Source organism: Adiantum capillus-veneris, chromosome 4, assembly GCF_014529385.1.
Source record: "Adiantum capillus-veneris isolate H3 chromosome 4, ASM1452938v2, whole genome shotgun sequence".
NCBI lineage: Eukaryota > Viridiplantae > Streptophyta > Polypodiopsida > Polypodiales > Pteridaceae > Adiantum > Adiantum capillus-veneris.
This window is the reverse complement of record NC_140934.1, coordinates 55,929,261-55,949,198: the sequence shown is the minus strand read 5'-3', so window position 1 is coordinate 55,949,198 and position 19,938 is coordinate 55,929,261. Positions and strand designations below refer to the sequence as shown.

Genomic DNA, 19,938 nt, shown 5'->3' with positions numbered 1-19,938 from the left:
TACTCACTAAATTGTGATCTCGTAATGCCTGAAAGACTTGAAACAGACGATCTCTATGTTCTTCCTCATTCTTGGAGAAAACAATGATATCGTAAAAGAAAGTGCCAACAAATAGCCTGTACTCTCAAAAAATCCTGTCCATCATCCGGTTAAATGTCGCAGGAGCATTGGTTAAGGCATCACCAAAAACTCAAATAACCCAAAAGTTGTCCGAAAAGCTGTCTTGTAGATGTCTCCCGGCATGATTCTGATCTGATGATATCCACTCTTCAAATCAATCCTCCTAAAGCACGAGGATCCCTGTAATCTGTCGAGTATATCATCGATCCTAGGAATCAGAAGTCTGTTCTTGATGGTGATTTTGTTGAGAGCTTTAAAATCGATGCACATTCTCCAAGATCCGTCTTTCTTCAAAACCAACAACGTTGGAGAGCAATACGGTGAAGTACTAGGCTGGACAAGACCCTTTTCCAAGAGGTCTTTCACTTGGTTCATAATCTCTTCATTCTGTGCTCGGTTCACACGGTAAGTTGGCGGTTCGGTGGTGTGCTTCCAGGTATCAGATCAATGGTATGATCTTCGGGACGAGCAGGTGGTAACTCGCGTGGTAGGCCCTCTGAGAAGCAATCGGCGTGAGAGTGGAGAAAATCTTGGCGTTCTTTATCAAGGTTAGACATATTTGTCCTATCCTCATCACTCAATTCTTTCATAAAGATCGAGTAAACAAACAGACCGGATTTCATTAATTTAGAAATGGCCGAAGCCGATACAATAGGGACAAACTCGCCCTTCAGTTTAATGTCAAGTACAATGGTTTTGCCCTTCTCTGTAGTCAATGTCGCTTTCCTCGCCTGATAATCGACCACGGCGTTGTTCTTGGGGTACCAGGGAATTCCCAAGAGAACATCACAACCTTCCAAAGGCATTATGTAAAAGTCCTCATGCCCCAAATACCCCTGACAATGCAACTGAAGTTTGCCAATGACAGGTGTAATGGCTACGTCCCTGTCAGGTGCCGCTAGAACAGCCAATTCCGGTGAAATGAAGTTGGCCTTGGCTGCTATCAGGGCCTCTTGGTCTTTCACTTTGCCTCAAGCTCGGCAAAGTTCTGTACTCTCGTCCATGATGTTGGGATCGATACCCACACAATCTGGAACCAGTCCTGTTTTCATCTTGCCTTTTCTTCCACGTTCCTTAGCTGCTCTCGAACTCTTAGGCCTTTCGTCGTCCTTGTCATTTTGTTCTTTCTGTGCCTTTTTAGGGCAATTCGCGGAGATATGTCCATGTTCCCCGCATCCAAAGCACTTCCCCTCCCTGATGAAACGAGCTCTCTCCTGAGGAGTAAGCTTGGGTCGTGCATCCTTGTTTTCTGGGTTGCTCTTTTCTAGTCGGTTAGAGTGCTGGTCTGTCACGCCAGAAGCCGTCGCTGAAGTCTGTTCGGCTCGTTGTGTCATGACCTCATTGGTGGGGTAGGTCAGATGTCACAAGACGGGCACCATGTGCCAATAAACAGACTAAGCAGGATTCTCCTGTTGACAAAGTGGCCTCAGGACTAGCTCAGATTAGTCGTTTCTTTCTCCAGGAGTCTTTGGGTCGCTGGGCTGCAGCGAGAGAGGAGGAGCAACATCTTAGATGGGGCATTGCTTCGTTACAGAGGATGTAGGAGCAGCATCCAAACAGTCCCTGGTTGGAGAAGCAGCTACAGCAGGCTCGCTAGGAGCTTGTTAGCACAAAGGAGAGGTGACATGAGTTTGCTTTCCACCGACAGGCATCTCAGTGGACACAGGTGGGCGACAGAGTGACTGGTGCTTTCTTTGAGGCAGTGGGACCTCGGCATTCGCATGCCAAGGTCAGTCAGTCGCGGAGGCCCGACGGGTCAGTTGCTTCTGAGCCCGAGGATATGCATGCAGTTGCTACATGCAGAGCCTCAGTCAAAGCGCCAGGATGCATGTAGTTGCTACATGCAGAGCCTCAGTCAAAGCGCCAGGATGCATGTAGGGAGCAGGTTTGGACATAGATCCCTCGTCTTGTGACTGAGATGATGCGTCAGAGGCTTGAGCTGCCACTTTAGCTTGAGGAGTTGCACACGGCTCGTAGGGCCCTTCCTTGTGGTAGTTGTCCAGGTGAGGATGGGTTGACTCCCAGTTTTTTCTTGGAGTACTGGGACCTGCTTGGCCCAGATCTCTGTAGTGCTTTTCAGTACATTTTGCACACAGGAGTGATGGTGGCTGACAGCATGAGTGAGGGCTTGATCTACCTCATTCCCAAGGAGGGTGGCTCCTTTGGATGAGATTCGACAGTGGCACCCCATCACCATCCTCAACTCAGCCTACAAAATTCTTGCCAAGGCTCTGAGTTTGAGGATTCAGCCACTTCTAGAGAGCCTTATACATGGGACTCAGACAGGTTTTGTCAAGGAACGCAGTATCCTTGACAACATCTTTACTTTTTGGGAGGCTTCTGCCCTAGCACGGCTCCACGGTGAGGACCTAGTGATTCTTCTTCTCGATTTTGAGAAGGCATACGACAGAGTTGAGAAGGCATACGACAGAGTTGACTGGGACTTTCAAGTTTCTAGAGGGCACTCTACGCAGGATGGGCTTCTCAGATGCTTGGATCAGAGGGGTGTCAGCTTTGTACAAACGGGCTCACAGTTAGGTACTTTTGGCAGGAGGTAGAGGTGATCGCTTCATGCTCACACATTCGGTCAGACAGGGCTGTCCTCTTGCCCCCTTCCTCTTTCTGTTCTATGCGGAGGCGCTGAGCAGGTTTTTGGTGTCACAGCAGGTTGGTCTACGGTGCTTAGCACTCCCTATTCCGGGAGATGAGCTACTGGACGTTGAGTTTGCCGACGACTCAGCCTTGTACTTATATGGCCTCCTAGGTGTGAGCAGGCACTGGAGACCTTTGGTTGTGCATCGGGCGCACTGATCAACTTGAGAAAGACAGTGGCTTTCTCGGTTGGTAGTGCTCCTGTGCCCGATTGGATGCCAGGAGAGGGTTTTAGGTGGATTCCTCCAGGGACCCCCGATTATTTGGGCCGTCAATCATCTTTTGCATCTGCAAGAAAGCAGAAGAAGCGTGTGCGTTTTGAAGGACTACCCAGTTCTTCTTCCTCTTCTTGTGACAGTTCTTCTAGCTCTTCTGACTCGAGTGAAGAGGACAGAAAGGGCAAGAAGCAAAGCAAAAAGCAAAGCTTCGGAAAGAACAAGAAAAAGGCAAAGAAACTCAGATTCCGACCAGTTTTTGATAGCTCTACGGAGGAGTCATCCTGTGACCGTTTTGACTCCGACAACCACATGTTTTATGCGAAGAAGGACTTTTACAGAGCCAACCAATACGACTTCCTCAAAGATAAGAGCAAGAAGACAAAGGAATTCAAAGAGGTTGGACAATGAATAAAATTTGAATCCTTTTCTGGATTCTGAGATGCTCCGAGGACTTTGGCCTTCATTCAACAGTTTGATATAGCATTTCTCTAAAGGGCACTACTCAAAGCACTCCAAGCTCAAGAGGGCTGCATCTTTTCTAAAAGGAAATGCTCGAACATGGTGGTCCACTCTTCTTCTGAGGAAAGAAGCCCTAGTGAAGTGGTTGAAATTCAAACGGCTTTTTATTTCTTCTTGGTTGACCCGGGAGTATGAACGAGATGTAAGAACTGCTTGAAACCATCTTCAGATGACCAAGGGAGATTCTTTGGACGCATATTGCAAGAGGTTTTGGGATTCTTTTCTACCGATCTCTTCGTTTAAGAAGGTCACCTTTAAGGAACAAATTGAGCGGTTTTGCTGCGAACTCCCTACAGAGATCCGAGATTACTGCCTTGAACAAAAGTTTGACTCTATTCAAGAACTAATGGGTCATGCGAAACGGGGGTTCTCGATCCATTCGGGGAATTTGACTTACCCCACTGATGAAATCTTGACTCAAAGGACCAGACAGACCTCCAACAATGAAAATAAAAAGAAAAAGAATCCCTACGAAAAGAAAGATACACAACCCCGACTGACTCTTAGAGAAAGGGCTTGGTTGCGGGGAACAAGGCCACATCTCCGCAAAGTGCCCCAAAAAGGAAGAACAAGGACAGAGTGAAGACAGGCCACAGAGTTCTAGAGCAGTAGAGGAATGTGGCAGAAAAGGCAAGATGAAAGCATGACTGGTACGGGATTGCATGGAAACCGACCCAAGCCAGATAGATGAAAGTACAGAACTTTACCGAGCTTCGGGCAAAGTAAAAGATCAAAAAGCCCTTATCTTTTTCGATGGAGGAGCCAAGGCCAACTTCATTTCACCTGAATCGACGGCACGGCTTGAGATTACGCCCGACAGGATAGGGCCACCGATAGAGGGAGTTCTAGCAACGTCCCAATGGGATGTAGCCATTACGCTTGTCATTGTCAAACTTCGTTTGCATTGTCACTGGTATTTAGGGCACGAGGACTTTTACATCATGCCTTTGGAAGGGTGTGACGTCCTCTTAGGAATCCCTTGGTACCATAAGAACAATGCCGTGATCGACTATCAGACCAAGAAAGTGACTTTGACAAACGAGAAGGGCAGAAAAATTGTACTAGATGTAAAATTGAAGGGCGAGTACATCCCGATTGTATCGGCTTCAACCATTTCAAATTAATAAAATCCAGTCTTTTTGTTTACTCGATCTATTTGAAATAGTTGAATGATGACCATCAAACAAACATTTCTAAACTAGACAAAGAACGCCAAGATTTTCTCCACACACATGCTGATTGTTTCTCTGAAGGCTTGCCAGGCGAGTTTCCCCCTTCTTGTCTTGAGGATCATACTATTGATCTGATTCCAGGAAGCACACCACCGAACTCGCCACCTTACCATGTTAGCCGAGCCCAGAATGAAAAAATCATGAACCAAGTGAAATCCGGGCCCTGCGTAGTTCCGTGCAAAGAGGTCTTGGCCCCAAAGACTGGCGCCCCTTTCGGTATTTCTTTTTGTATTAATCTGTGTTCAAAGTACAAGAGAGCGTGTAGGTGCTCACTCTCAGACTTTGCGTCCAGATGCTCTGAGAAGTGAGGCCTTGCCTACTTATTTAAAGATACAAGGGATGCCCAAAAGCAGAGCCCCAAAAGCAGAAATAATAAAAGCTTTTCACTTTCAAAAGCAATTTGCCCAAAAGCTGCCATAAAAACAGCCAGCATAATTTCAGGCAAATCCGTATGCTGCCACGTGTCATGTCAGCGCTATCAATGTAAAACGCGTCGTAATTTTTCGGATTCCGTCAGCCTATCAACGCATTCTACGAGGGTCCGTACTACTGCCACATGTCATCCTTGCCCCAACCACTGTGTATATGTCTCGAAGTCTGCCACGTCACCAGTTTGTGACATACCCCCCGCTTGAAAGCATTGTGATCGCCCTCGATTACACCTGCAAAACAGACAGAGGCCATAAACTGTCTTAGCAGACACTGACTGTTAGTACCGACGCACTAGAAACAACACATCTAGCACACGTATCAATCGATAGTCACATCACTGGACATCAGAGGACATCACATGACAAATCACATTCAAAATCATTCCAAATCTCAGACCGTGATTAATCGGCAACGTATTTAGCAATCGCATCTAGATCCAGTCGCGACCTCACAGATGCCCGATTAACTAATCCATATTGCAATCATGTCTATAAAGATTTATGAGACTGAAATGCTGCAGTCATTTCGTCTATCAGTTCCTGCACTCAAGCAAGTCAAGTAAAAATCAATCAATATCATATTCATTTTTGGGAATTCCAGTTCATAAAGTCATACAACAGAATACTGTCAACCCAACAGTATCCGTGAAACCCAAAGAGCCATCAGTGACTCTATATCAAAAATCGGGGTAATCTGTTGACAAAGAAGCGGAGTGACTTTCCTCTTGTGCATGCCCACTACATTAGATTCACCCTGCTGAAATCGGGGTTCTATCGGAGTAGACTGTGCTAAACCGAATGTTTCAAGTAGCAGATCCTCCGCAATTTTCGTTGACTTGCTGACGTGACAGAGCGTACGGATTCCCAGAAATTACGGTGGCTAATTTGGCAGCTTTTGGATTATAGTTGCTTTTGAGTTTAAACTTTTGGGGCTCTACTTTTGGGCATCCCTTGTAAGAAAAAATAAGTCTTTTGGGCCTCATTTACTCGGAACATTTGAACGCAGAGTCTGAGTGTGAGTTCCCGGAGACTCTCTTGTACTTTGCACACGGATTTATATAAAAAGAAATACCGAAAGGGGTGCTAGTCTTCGGGCCAATACCTCTTCGCACGGAACTACGTCGGACCGTGTCGTCTTTTGTGAATTGTTTTAGAGTGAATCTTTGTTGTGTTGCGGTAGAACCTAGACTCGGGGTGACCAATGATGTCCTGTGACGTCGAGTGATGTGACTGTCGTTTTGTAGAAGTGCTAAATGTATCGTGTCTAGTGCGTCGATATTAACAATCGGTGTCTACTAAGACAGTTTATGGCCTCTGTTTGTTTTGCACGCGTAGTCGAGGGCGATTACAATTCTTTCAAGAGGGGGGTATGTCACAAACTAATGACGTGGCAGGCTCCCAGACACACACACACACACTCTACAAACCTCCTAAAATGCGCCGACAAGCTGACGTGGCAAATTGTACAGACACCAGCAATCTACGCTGACTACTGACGTGGCAGATTCTCCACAATTTTCGCTGACTTGCTGATGTGGCAGTGCGTACGGATTCTCGAAAATTACATTGACTGATTTGGCAGCTTTTGGATTACAGTTGCTTTTGAGTTTAAACTTTTAGGGCTTTGCTTTTGGGCATTCCTTGCAAGAATAAATAAGTCTTTTGGGACTCATTTACTCAAAGCATCTGGACGTAGAGTCTGAGTGTGAGTTCCCGCGGATTCTCTTGTACTTTACACCCCAATTAATATAAAAAGAAATACAATCTATTTTTATCCAAGGATTTATGTTTTTTCTCACGCATTTTATTTATTTTTTAAAATATCTTTAATTAATAATATAAATACTTGCAATTAAGTGTGTGTTTTATCAAACCAAAAATTTATGCCGACATCCTTATCGTTCATCATACTTCTTGTATATAATCCAATGTAATAAAAAAAAATCTCATTTTACTATTTCATACGAATGACTTCTGTCCCCGCCGTCACTTATTATCACTCAAATCTCTTCACATTTCACATACTTTTTTTTATCCCCACAAATAATATCAAGGGAGGGTCCTCTCATTTGACTTTATGATGTCATTTGTATCTTCTATTTTTTTTTAAAATTTTTACTTTGGGTATTTTGATTTATTTATACACTACTTTGTTTCTTTTCATCACATGCATATCATGTATTTGTGGAAAATCCTTTCCACATGTAGATATCAATGTCTTAGTAGTCCTTTGCCTTTGTCACTCTCCTAAACATGAGGGGTTCCTCTCTTGAAGGCTAAAGGGAATCAAAACAAAGAAGGGACCCAATCAATGACTTTGTTAGGCAGAAAACACATGTTTTTGCTAATGTTTTAAAAATTAGGTTCCATTCGATTCTGGAAAAGTGTAAAACATGAAAAAGTTGACACGTAATTCCAAGGATGCGTTGAAATATTTTCAGAATTTGTTGACCTCATTTGCATATTGTTTCTAGATTTTTTTTGGACTTCAATCTGCCTATCTCACACACTCAATTAGAGCTATGTTCCTTTCTACCTTTTCCACACTCCCACACACACTTACACATTCATCCCTCTCCATCATCCTCTCAAACCTGCAAATTTACATCTTCCCTCTCACCTTCTTCACCATCTTCCTTTCCTCTCTTATCAGCATAGCTTCCATCATCTTCCACATATACACATATACTCTCATATCTCTCTACATGCATGTTCAAGTTTCCATGTTTCATTTATCTCTTTTAAAATTCAAAAAATCATAAATAATTACTCAAGATTAACCTCTGCTAGTGAAGTCCTTTGCCATCAAGGTTCAAGTTATTTGACTTCATCAACAGGCATAGCTTCAATGTGCAGACCGCTTCTACTACCGCAAGTGTAAATTGGTGAATTTTTGGTTTCTCCAAAGCTTCAATTTTTAATTCTTCTCTAATTCTATTCGTTATGTGTCTCACTATTTGGTGAATGACATTTGTAAATGCTTTCATAGTGATTACTAACACTAATAACTAACCCTTTTTGTAAATTGCACCCTCTACTATCTATTAGAGTAGGCACCTTCAAATTACTCATCTCTCTCTTTTCATTCTCAATAATTATTCCCTTTGAGCCCACATCCATGTGACTCAAGAGATAAAAAAGAGCTACTTCTATTTTGAAAATAAAAAATATTTCATAATCTTTTGTTTTGTCAATAAAATTTATTAGGTTTAATTATAATCAAAGCTCTCAAAAACCTATAAATAGAACCTATTCTTCTTTGTAAAAACCATCTCCACACTATTGCACACTACATTGAGCATAACACACTCTAATCTCTATCTTAGTTGTAAGAAGAGAGAGCCAGCTCTCTATACACGATCACCTTGGTGCATAGACAAGCTTGAGCTAGTTTGAGTTTGTGATTGAGTGTGAGTAAATTATACTCCTCCCATCATTGTTGTATCTACTCCAACATGAATAAAATTGATAGCTTAGGTGCTATTGTTTTCCAAAGGCTGACGCTTCTCTTCGAGTTTGGCTTGGCAAACACACTTAGTTCCTTAACGTAACTTGTTTATTGAAGGTTGTTTTCTTGTTGCTTGTGCTTGTTATTCATTGATTTGGTTGTTGCTTTGGCTACCATTGTAAGAGGGTGGATGGTGAGAGGGCTCTCATAACCCTAAGACAATGTGCTAGTGCATAGTGCTATAACGTGGGTACCTCCTTGTGCAAATCATAAGGTTGAAGCTAGATTGTACGCAATCTCTCTCTCCCTTACTCTCTTTCTTTTGTGTTTTAGTGTGTGAGTATGTTGCATTGGTATAAGGGTTAGTGTATATCTCTTGCTCGATTGTGGGTTTGCTCTACACTCACACACTAAAACACAAAAGAAAGAGAGGAAAAGAGAGAGAGAGAGAGAGAGAGAGAGAGAGAGAGAGAGAGAGAGTGTACAATCTAATTGCAACCTTATGATTCACACAAAAAGGTACCTAGAGCTTGGGGATTCAAGTGACAACACTTAAAATTTGGTTATAGCACTAAGCACTAACACATTGTCTTAGGGTTATTGGAGCCCTCTCACCATCAACCCTCTTACAATGGTAACCAAAGTAACAACCAAATCAATGAATCACAAGCACAAGCAACAAGAAAACAACCTTTAATGAACAAGTTACCTTATGGGACAGAGTGAGTTTGCCAAGCCAAACTGGAAGAGAAACACGAGCCTTTGGAAAACAATTGCACCTAAGCTATCAATCTATATTACTCTATAAGGGACAACCAGTTTTCAAGCAGGCCAGGTGGCACCAGCTTGGAGACTCGGGAGGCGAGTAGCTTGCAATAGCCGCTATTTAGGCACTCAGTGGACGCGACGAACAAGCAAGGGGCTTGCAAGGGAATGAGAACAGGAAATAATTGGTAGCCGTGCGCAATAGAGCCGTTGCAGTGGCAGTAAAAGCGGTGAGAGATAGAGAGAGAGGCCATGGCAGTGACAATTGGAGAGAGAGAGAGAGAGAGAGAGAGAGGCTACAAACACAGTCGCCAGAGAGAGAGAGAGAATATCTACTTGCAACGTCAACACTGAGATAGCCCCCCTCCTCCTCCTCCCCCCCCCCCCCTCTCTCTCTCTCTCTCTCTCTCTCTCTCTCTCTGATTATGGTGCCGCCTAGCTAGCTAGCCGGAATCTCATTTTCACGAGCTAACAATGACGACTAAGTCTTGACAATCTTCGTGTTATGCTCGGGTTCCACTTCTCCACTTGGCCTGGGCTCCCAGCTACCTGTTCTGCTCTCTCTCTCTCTCTCTCTCTCTCTCTCAAGCATGTGACAGGTGAGCTACAATATACCTGCATTCTAATGGCAAATGGCAAGCTGTAGGTGCACTCCATGGACCATGGCTCTTGCTGGGTCGGTGTCACAGGAAATAGATGCCATGAGAGGTAGTTCTCTCATTAACATAGCATTCGGTTACCTTTCCCAAGGCAAACTAAAGGATGCTGCGCAAGCAGAGCAAAAGGATCTGAGTGGAGCCAAGGCAAAGTCTATGGCACCTATTGCCGAGGCAGAGAAAAGTGTTTATGTGATGGCTGGCGAAAAACGTGCAAGGAAGAAGCTTGTAGCTGAGAAGAAGCCTGCCACAACCAAGGAAGGTGACAAGAAGAAGAAGAAGAAGGCGAAGAGCAGAGAGTTCGTCATGGCAATCATGAGCTCCTTCAATGTCAATATTGAAGCTTGCGCATGTAGTAATAATTACCTGCATGGATCACTACAGTAAGATGCCCAACATCACCAACTGTGAGATAGAGATTATCGTGCAACTTATCTTGCGTGGAGAGCTTGCATAACATGCTTTTATCTCTGAGGACGCCAAGAATGTCACGAAGTTCACAAGTGCTCGAGCTGCGCTAAATAGCAACAAGCTCAAACGGGTGTTTTGGAACACCACCTGCTTATGAGATTTGTATTTGCTGGTCATTACGTTTCATGTTGTGAAAATTTTGTTATGCCTGTGTATGGTTTATGTGAGCCTTAATTTGATGATTCTTGCGCTATCCATCTACTGGCAGGGTTTTTGCCCCATGATCATCTGTTGATACTTAGTATTGTAGTGATTATTGTGATGTGGATTTGAAATCAAAGCATCAAATCCTTAAGAGTTTTGAGGGCCCATGGAAGTGCTTCAAATCCTTAGAGTTTTGAGGGCCCATGAACACTTCCAGCCACCTGGCTATGCCTTGGTAGGACAAACTAAGTGCATTCTTGCACCTATCTATTTTGCTATGTAGTTGAAGGAAGAGACTTTTTTCGGGCCTGCCACATTGCATAAGAGGAGACTTTGAGTGAAAAAGCTCCATGCATCTTGCAGTGGAAGGGAGATGCTGTTGTGGATTCTTGACGAGCATCTTGGGAGGCCGGCCTAAAGGAAGGGGGAAGTTGAAGAGACGAGGGGGAAGCTAAAGAGCCCACAATCATGCCATGCTTGGGTTGGACCTTGATTTGCATGGTTCATGGGGAGCATTGGTTGCCATGCTCACCTCATGCGAAATCGCTGACACAATAGAATGGCCATCGATTTGCCGAGGCAGGAAGGTGATTGGCCTTCTTGCATATCTTGATCTTCCAGGCACTAAGCTTGGCAGGGGCATGCTCACATAGGGTAGTTTCCATGATAGCGGCACTAGCCTTGAGTTGCGAAGTGGCACAATGGATGCCACGGCCAATTACAATCGCGGTCACGTAATTGAGTAGCCTCGGTACATCTTTGAGTCACGAGAGCTACCCGACATAACTCTCTCTCTCTCTCTCTCTCTCTCTCTCTCTCTCTCTCTCTCTCTCTCTCAGTTTAAGCAAACCCATTCATGAACTTCGGTTACCTCTTGTATCCCTTCCCCTAATTTTCGCGTGAAAACTTGGCCTCAACAACTCCTATGTCTTTCAACTCTCGCTTTACAAAAAGCTTTTTGCCCTAGGAAGGGCTCTTTGACAACTCATCACAGTGACTCACTACAGAGTACTAGAGGCCGACCTTTGTCAAGCATGTTGTGTGAGGGATTGGAGGGGGGAGCCGACATGGGAGAGTGTGAGGGAGGACTTGAGCAGACAAGAGATGAGTAGCTACAAAATGAACATCCAACCCAAGTGTCCAAGAGAGAGGGAGACACGAGCGTGCCATGTAGAAGCATTGATGCCTGTAATAGTTGGCCGTTTGAGGAGTCATCAACGACTCCTCATTAATCACCTCTATTGGTCATCAATGACCAATACGGGTAATTGCAGTGGATGATGACACTATGATCGGCTTGCAAAAAGAATGTTGGGTCTAGGCAGTGGGAGGGAGAAGTGAGTAGACAAACATGAAGGAGTTTGCTCTTTCGTCCCCACAAGCAAACCTTGACACCTCCACAAGGTGCAATGCGTACAAGTGTAGCATACATGGCAAATGATGGAATGCAAGATGATTTAGACCATGACTACCATGTGATTGTTGGCATGCTGCAGTGCCCTCTAGCTACAAGAGGGGGTGGTGAAGGCAACTTCGTGTTAAGTGATGAAAGCGCAATTGTCATGAGACTATGTGATGTAAATGATCAAGGGTGGACAAGGGGCACCACGGTCGGTGTTGATGAGCAATTGTTGCCAACCAACCACTATCGATGCTTATGATGTTGGTCAAAGGTGCATTCTATATTCGTGACTTATTTGTTGCCAACCAACCACTATCGATGCTTATGATGTTGGTCAAAGGTGCATTCTATATTCGTGACTTATTTGTTGCCAACCAACCACTATCGATGCTTATGATGTTGGTCAAAGGTGCATTCTATATTCGTGACTTATTTGTTGGGTACAAAATAAAGATCGCTTAAGCGATTAAAGTGTTTGTAGGGGAGGAGATTTTTATTGTAGCTACTAAAGTAGAGTAGGTGAAGAGGGTGAAACATTGTTTGAACTTTGTATTGGTTGCATGATATGCTCATCAACAGAAGTAGGGACATGAAGCTCGGCTAATGTTCAAGTGTGGATGCTGTGGGAGCGGACCTCAAGAGTTTCTCTCCAAAAACCATTTTCATGGATTGTCACGTGAACATTTAACCTTATGTGTACGTGGACAAGCTACTTCATGACATGGGTTTAGTTCAATTAGCTTAGGAAGTGTTTTGGCACTTTTGTGAGTCTGTTCGCAGACCGTGCATGTCCAGGCACTTAGATTAAATGCATATCCTCTGGTTATACACAGCATGATCATCAGATTTCCATCAGAACCCATCAAGAGCATTTTTACAGTGCATAGACCTATTTTTCCTATTTTAGTCAATTTTCACTTATTATTTTTAAGTGACTTTTGTCGAAAACTGGGTAGGGCAAATTAGCAAGTCAAGTATATAAGAAACCCTAGCGCTAGCATAATCTGGCAGAAGAGACAGCAGGAACCTTGTGTTCAACAAGCACCTTCTCAAACAGACCCCCCCCCCCCCCCCCCAAGGCAGGAGACATAGCGTTTTCAGTCACAAGAACCAACGTTTTCAGCATTGCAGATCAGCTAGCGTTTTGCACTTGCAGAGCCTCTAGCGACAGCAGGACAGCAGAAGCCTAGCATTTTTGCAGCAGGATCCAGATCAGCCCTAGCGTTTTTGGATCAGCATGACTCGCAGCGTTTTGCAGATTCATCGCGACAGAAACCACAGAAGCATCAGCGTTTTCAGTTTTCAGCACCTAGACACTGCAGTAGAAGTCCCGAACCACACAGACCTCACCTTCTTGCAACAGATCCTCGCCACACGGTCAGATCTAGCGTAGTTTGCAGATTCAGCCCGGAAAACGCAGATTTCAGCATCTGCGTTTTTAGCGTGTCGTCGTCACATCATCGTCATCGCCGTCGTCACCGACATAGAGTCAGAATTCAGCAGATAAAAGCGTTTTCATTTTTCAGCCCGTCTCGTCGTCGTCGTCATTGTCGTCGATATCGTCGGCAAGTCCAAAGCATTGTAGAGATTTGTGCAATCAATAGTAGACCGCTCTTGCCATAGAGAATGGGGCCTTCGGAGGAGGGTTTGACAACATTCTGGTGTCGTATTCTTTTCTCTCTATCTCTCAGTCTCAGCACCTTCATTCATAGTGTTCACCACTTTGTTTGTGTCCATTGCACTCTCTCACTAAAGGAACGGAAGGCTTTCCCTTCCGTATGTAGAAGGAACCTTGAGCATAGTTCGAAGCACTCATCTTGAGCAAAGTTCAACTTTCACTTCCGCTGCACCTTACGCGGATGGACTCAATAACAGATAGCCAAGTAAGCTCTTAACTGTTTTTGGGCAGCCATGCTTCCACCTTGGTGGTGAAGAAATCCATCATCTATATTACTCTATGAGGGACAACAGCTTTCAGGCAGGCCAAATGGCAATGGAAGAGAACTCACGGTGGTGTGGCGAGAGATATTGGGGGGGGGGAGAGAGAGAGAGAGAGAGAGAGAGAGAGAGAGAGAGAGAGAGAGAGAGAGAGAGAGAGAGAGAGAGAGAGAGAGAGAGAGAGAGAGTTGTATTGTTGTGTGCATTGACTACGACTCCACAAGGGGGAGGAAGAGGCACACACACAGAGAGAGAGAGAGAGAGAGAGAGAGAGAGAGAGAGAGAGAGAGAGAGAGAGAGAGAGAGAGAGAGAGAGAGAGAGAGAGAGTCGAGTAATGGGTTATTGTCTAGACTCTACACAGGCCATGAGAGAGAGAGAGAGAAAGTATGTACAACGTTTAGAGTATGCCGGGCCGCACGTGGGTGGACATTGGACCCTCTCGCACGCACCTATTGGTCCCACCTCTCGCATTGCGCGTACCCTCTCTCATACCCTTCAACGATGCACATCTCTCTCTCTCTCTCTCTCCAGTGCTACCGTTTTTCCAAACACAAAATTTGCGAGGAGGAAATTTTAAAAATATGGTTGTCACGTGCACATCTAACCCTATGTGTACGTGGACAAGCTACTTCAAGACAAGGGTTCAGTTAGCCTAGCTTAGGAAATGTTCTCGCACTTTTGTGAGTCTGTTCGCAGACCGTGCATGACCATGCACTTAGAGTAGATGCATATCCTCTGGTTGCGCACAGCATGATCATCAACATTATTATCAAAATCCATTAGGAGCATTTTCCAGTGCACAGAACCTATTTTCCCTATTTTAGCCATTTTTCACTTATTATTTTTAAGTGACTTTTGTTGGGAACTGGGTAGGGCAATTGAGCAAAGTAAATATAAAAGAAAACCTAGCGCTAGTGGAATCTGGCAGAAGGAGGAAGGAGAGCACAGGCACCCAGTGCAGCAGGCCCTTTGGATAGCTTCTCAGGCAAGATCCCTCCATTGAAGCCCCAGTGTTTTCAGCATTGGAACCCAACGTTTTCAGCCTGAATGGACAGCCTTTTTTAGCCTGCATCGATAGCGTTTTTCAGACTCTTGGACAACGTTTTTGCAGCCATTAGCCCATCGTTTTTCAGCCCACTGTACCAGCGTTTTTCAGCATGTCAATCAATGTTTTTCAGCAGTTTAAATCAGCGTTTACAGCAGCAGATAAAGGAGCATTGAAGCCATATAATTCAGCGTTTCCAGCCAGCAATCATTAGCATCATCGTCGCTCTCGTCGTCGCCATCGTCTCCAACCTAGAACCACAGTGCATCATAGCTCCTCGAACTTGCATCAGCATCTTGTATCAGATTTGTGCAATTAATAGCACGGTTGTTCATCAAGCATTGGTACCCCTTTGTGGTTTGCCAAAATCGATTGTTTCAGATAGGGATGTTAAGTTCACGTCCAATTTTTGGCATGCACTCTTTGAAAATTTTGGCACTAAGTTCAATTTTCATCAGCTTTTCATCCACAGTCAGATGGTTAGACAGAGATTTACAATCAATTGGCTTTTGATGTTTAAAAGTCATATGTGCATGATCAGCAGTCTCTTTGGGAGCTCTATCATCCATTGGTTCAAGCTATTTTGAATGACTCTTATTCCTCTGCCATTGGTCGAGCTCCGTATGAGGCCGCTCTTGGCCGTCCGTTCCAGTCACTTTTGACTCGCTTGGTTAGTCAAATGCCTGATGCCAATGCTGAAAGTCGGTCATTGGATGAGATTTCTGAGAGTATGTGAAGCTTCGACTAAGCAAGGCTCAAGAATCTTATTCACGGCAAGCTAATAAGCATCGTCAGGATGTTTCGATCAAGGAAGGGAATTGGGTGTATTTAAGAATCATGAAGCAACGTCTTAAGCAAGTTGGAAAGAAGTGTCCAAAGTTATCTTTTCAAATGTATGGTCCTTTCCTGTCATTAAAAAGATAAATGAGGTTTCAATGAAATTGCAATTGCCTAACTCATGGTCAATACACAACGTTTTCCATGTTTCTTGGTTGAAAGTGTTTCAGGGAACACCTCCACAGGACATTTCGGAAGAAGAAGAGCTGGAGATCATCGATGAAGCAGAAGTCATGGAGCCGGAGCAAGTGTTGTTGCATTGGTTTCGACATGGTTTAAAGAAGCAAGTGAGACAGTACTTTTTGAAGTTGAAGGATCGAGGAGCCCACGAGGCAATGTGGGTTGATGAAGAGTTTTTCAAAGATTATCCCGAATTGTTGACAGCCTATAAGGAAGCCATGCAGATCCGTACCAGTACCTCACTTTAAAAAGGAGGGGATGTCACGTGCACATCTAGCCCTATGTGTACGTGGACAAGCTACTTCAAGACAAGGGTTCACTTAGCCTAGCTTAGGAAGTGTTCTGGCACTCTTGTGAGTCTGTTCGCAGACCGTGCATGACCAGGCACTTACAGTAGATGCATATCCTCTGGTTGCACACAACATGATCATCAGTATTATTATCAGAATCCATCAGGAGCATTTTCCAATGCACAAAACCTATTTTCCCTATTTTAGCCATTTTTCACTTATTATTTTTAAGTAACTTTTTTTGGGAACTGGGTAGGGCAATTGAGCAAAGTAAATATAAAAGAAAACCTAGCGCTAGTGGAATCTAGCAGAAGGAGGAAGGAGAGCACACACACCCAGTGCAGCAGGCCCTCTGGATAGCTTCTCAAGCAAGATCCCTCCACAGAACCCCCAGTGTTTTCAACATTGGAACCCAGCATTTTCAGCCTCAATAGACAACGCTTTTCAGCCTCACATGACATCGTTTTTCAGCCTGCATTGATAGTGTTTTTCAGCCTCTTGGACAACGTTTTTGCAGCCATTAGCCCAGTGTTTTTCAGCCCACTGTACCAACATTTTTCAGCACTTGCATCCATAGTTACCAGGAACGGGAATGGGGAACGGGAACGTGGAACAAAATGCCATTCCCTGTTACGGGTACTCACGTTTGAAACAAGGAACGGGGATTCGGAACGGGAACTTGGAATGGGAATGGGGAACGGAGACCTGAAAACGGCCATTCCCTGTTACTATGCTTGCATCAGCATCTTGTACCAGATTTGTGCAATCAATAGCATAGACCTCTCTCGCCATCGAGAGAGGGGTCCTTGCCACGCTTAACATTAATGGACTCCGGTCGAAGCGGGGGGAGTTGGAGTACGTAATGTTACAAAAGATTTGGAATGTGGTGGGTCTCCAAGAGACTCGACTATTCCAGGGTGCATGGCCCCTTAGAATGGCGGGGTATTCGACATTCCAAGTGCCAGGGTCTGATAAGCCAGGGGACAGGGGACTTGTGACCTTGGTCTCCGAGGAACTCAGAGCCTTTGAGTTGGGAATGTCGGACGTAAACTCCTTGTTTGTCCAACTCTTTCCTTTAAATATGAAGGATGGTTGGATTTACGGAAATGTTTATGTCCCGCAGAGGCAATTAGTGAATGAGCGAGCAGACGTTTTAAGCGCGTTAGCTTCGAAGCTTCGTAGGTTGGGCAGAAAGGGCCTTCCTCTCCTGGTAGGAGGGGATTGGAATCTTAGACGGCGCCCGATGAAGAGATGGCTGGGGAGTGAGGACCTTGATTTTAAGATTGTCCAAACGAGAGGCTCTGGACTCTTGTATCACTCTTCCCGTGGTAAAGGGCAATCAGACATTGACTTCTTTTTGGCCAATGATCTGGCCCTTCAGTTCCTCGGCCATGCCAGTGTCCAGAGAGCGGTGGATTTGTCGGACCATTGGCCTGTTAAGGTGAAGTTGGTTTGTGATGCGGTGTGTGCGGAGCCTCCCCCACCACCCCCCCCCCCCTCCATTGATGCGACTAGAATTGAACCGGCGGCTCAACTCTTTTTGCACAACTTCTGGGATTCCCTACCAGAAGCAACGGAGGAAGGGGAAATCACGTAGGCGGCGGTGAACCGCCAGTCGAAGAGCTTTGAGGAGGCAGCTGAAAGAGTCTCTCGAGATGTTGGTGCGTTCTCCGTAAGGCCTCCCAAGAGGCCAAATAGAGGCTTTAGGCTAGACCCGAGAGCCCGGAGATCCATCAACCGAAGACGGGAACCTTGGAAGTCTCTGCGGCATGCAGAGAGTGATTCCTCTAGTGAAGATAGGGCGTGGAGGAAGTTTGTTGAGTGCCGAAAAGAGGCGCGAGCTGAAATGAAGAGAAGCGAGAGAGAGACTCTCAAACGATTCATGCTCAAGAGCGTCGAATTGGCAAGACGCAAGGAGTGGTATGCTTGGTGGAAGCATATGAAAGCCGTTCTAGGGGGGAGCAGAAAAGGAGGGCCCGCTCAACCCCTAAGAGACCAGAACGGCGAGCTGCAGGCGGACGAAGAGAAGATCCGAGACATTTGGAAGGATCATGCTTCTCGCGCCTTCGCCGATCCCTCCGGGCACAGCAAGGACCCAGAACACTGGCATAACCATGCTGTGCGACTTTGGCCTAGAATAGAGGGCATCAATGACTCTATTAGATGGACTGAAGTTCGGGAGGTATGTCGCAAGATCAAGCGACATAAAGCAGCTGGGATAGATGGCATTCCCCTTGAATTTTTCAAGATCCTTATGCAAGATAAGGGAACTAGATCGGATCGATTTAAACCAAATACAGACATGGGAAGAGCAGTCTTTAAACTGCTATGTACTTGGTTTGATTCAGGGAAGTTGCCGGAGGCATCATCTACCTCGGTAGTGGTGTATATCCCGAAGAAGGGTGATCTTTCTAATCCGGACAACTACAGAGGGATATCTCTTATTCCAATCTCTCTGAAGCTCTTGACCTCACTCGTGATCAATAGGATCTCAGTGAAACTTGAGGAAAGAAACTTCTTCTTGTGTGGTCAAGCCGGATTTCGGACTCAGGAGGAGTGTGTGGCACAAGTGATTGCCTTGAAGGAGATTGTGCTCAGACGGAAGGTTGTTAAGAAACCGACGTTTGCGGCATATATTGACTTTGAAAAGGCGTACGATACAGTGCCACACAAGGCGCTCTTTTTAAAGATGGAAGCCATAGGGATTGGAGGTCGTTGCTTGAATTTCTTTCGAGCCTTGTACCAATCTTCCAAGGTCAGAGTGCGGGTGGGAGCGAAGTTGAGTGAGGAGGTCCAAATCGCCCGTGGCGTGCGTCAAGGGTGTCCCGCGTCGCCTACTCTCTTTAATATATTCATTAATGACATCCTGGATGAGAGTGCGACTGACCTTGGGGTGGCTATTCCAGGCCTACTCCTGAAGATCCAGGGCCTGCTTTTTGCAGATGGTTTAGTTTTATTTGCGGAGTCTAAGGAGGAGTTGCAGGCTAGTTTAGATAGATTGCATAGTTGGGCGGAGAAGTGGGGGATGAAGTTCGGCATAAAGAAATGCCAGGCGATCGTGTTCAACGGGGACCTTGAGGAACTTATTGCCTTCAAGCGTCACATCAGACCTGAGGAGATTCAGGTAGCTTCGGAGTATAGATACTTGGGCATATTAATAGACAGCGAAGTCTCGATCGATACTATCCTTAAAGATAGGATTGAAAGTGCACGTAAGTCTCTGTATGCCCATAAACATCTTCTGTGCTCTAAGAAAATTCCGATGTGGTCAAGGTTGGCCTTTCTCAAGGCGTGCGTCTTCCCAGTGGCGACTTATGGAGCGGAGATTATGGGTTCACATGACATGAGGAAGTTGAACCCATTAGAGACGCTTATAGCAACTGGAATGAGGTGGGTAGTCGGTAAGGCTGCGAAGTCGAGTTCTGTGGCAGCAGCAACTCTTCACCGGGAGTTAGGGCTCCCCCCCGTACCAGCTTACTGTGCAGGACAGAGGATACAAGCTTTTACCAAATACGCAGGTCTAAAGACTTGGCTTGCAGATTTGGTTAACAATATACCAGACTGGAACCAATTCAAGAAGTGGACTTGG

The 19,938-nt window shown here is 45.2% G+C and overlaps 2 protein-coding genes across 3 annotated transcripts in view; both read left to right on the top strand.

Moving 5' to 3' along the window:
- Nucleotides 1-19,938, top strand: part of LOC147459208 (uncharacterized) — a 94,562-nt gene that overhangs the window by 7,975 nt on the left and 66,649 nt on the right. The window lies entirely within an intron of this gene.
- On the top strand, nucleotides 10,048-10,592 carry LOC147459209 (uncharacterized). The gene has a single exon (XM_086510021.1). The coding sequence runs from the start codon at nucleotides 10,048-10,050 to the stop codon at nucleotides 10,426-10,428; it is 381 nt and encodes a 126-aa protein (XP_086366147.1). The 3' UTR covers nucleotides 10,429-10,592.

Excerpts from the sequence above, each read along its gene's own strand:
- LOC147459209 (XM_086510021.1), top strand. The coding sequence starts at position 10,048 with ATGGCTCTTGCTGGGTCGGTGTCACAGGAAATAGATGCCATGAGAGGT.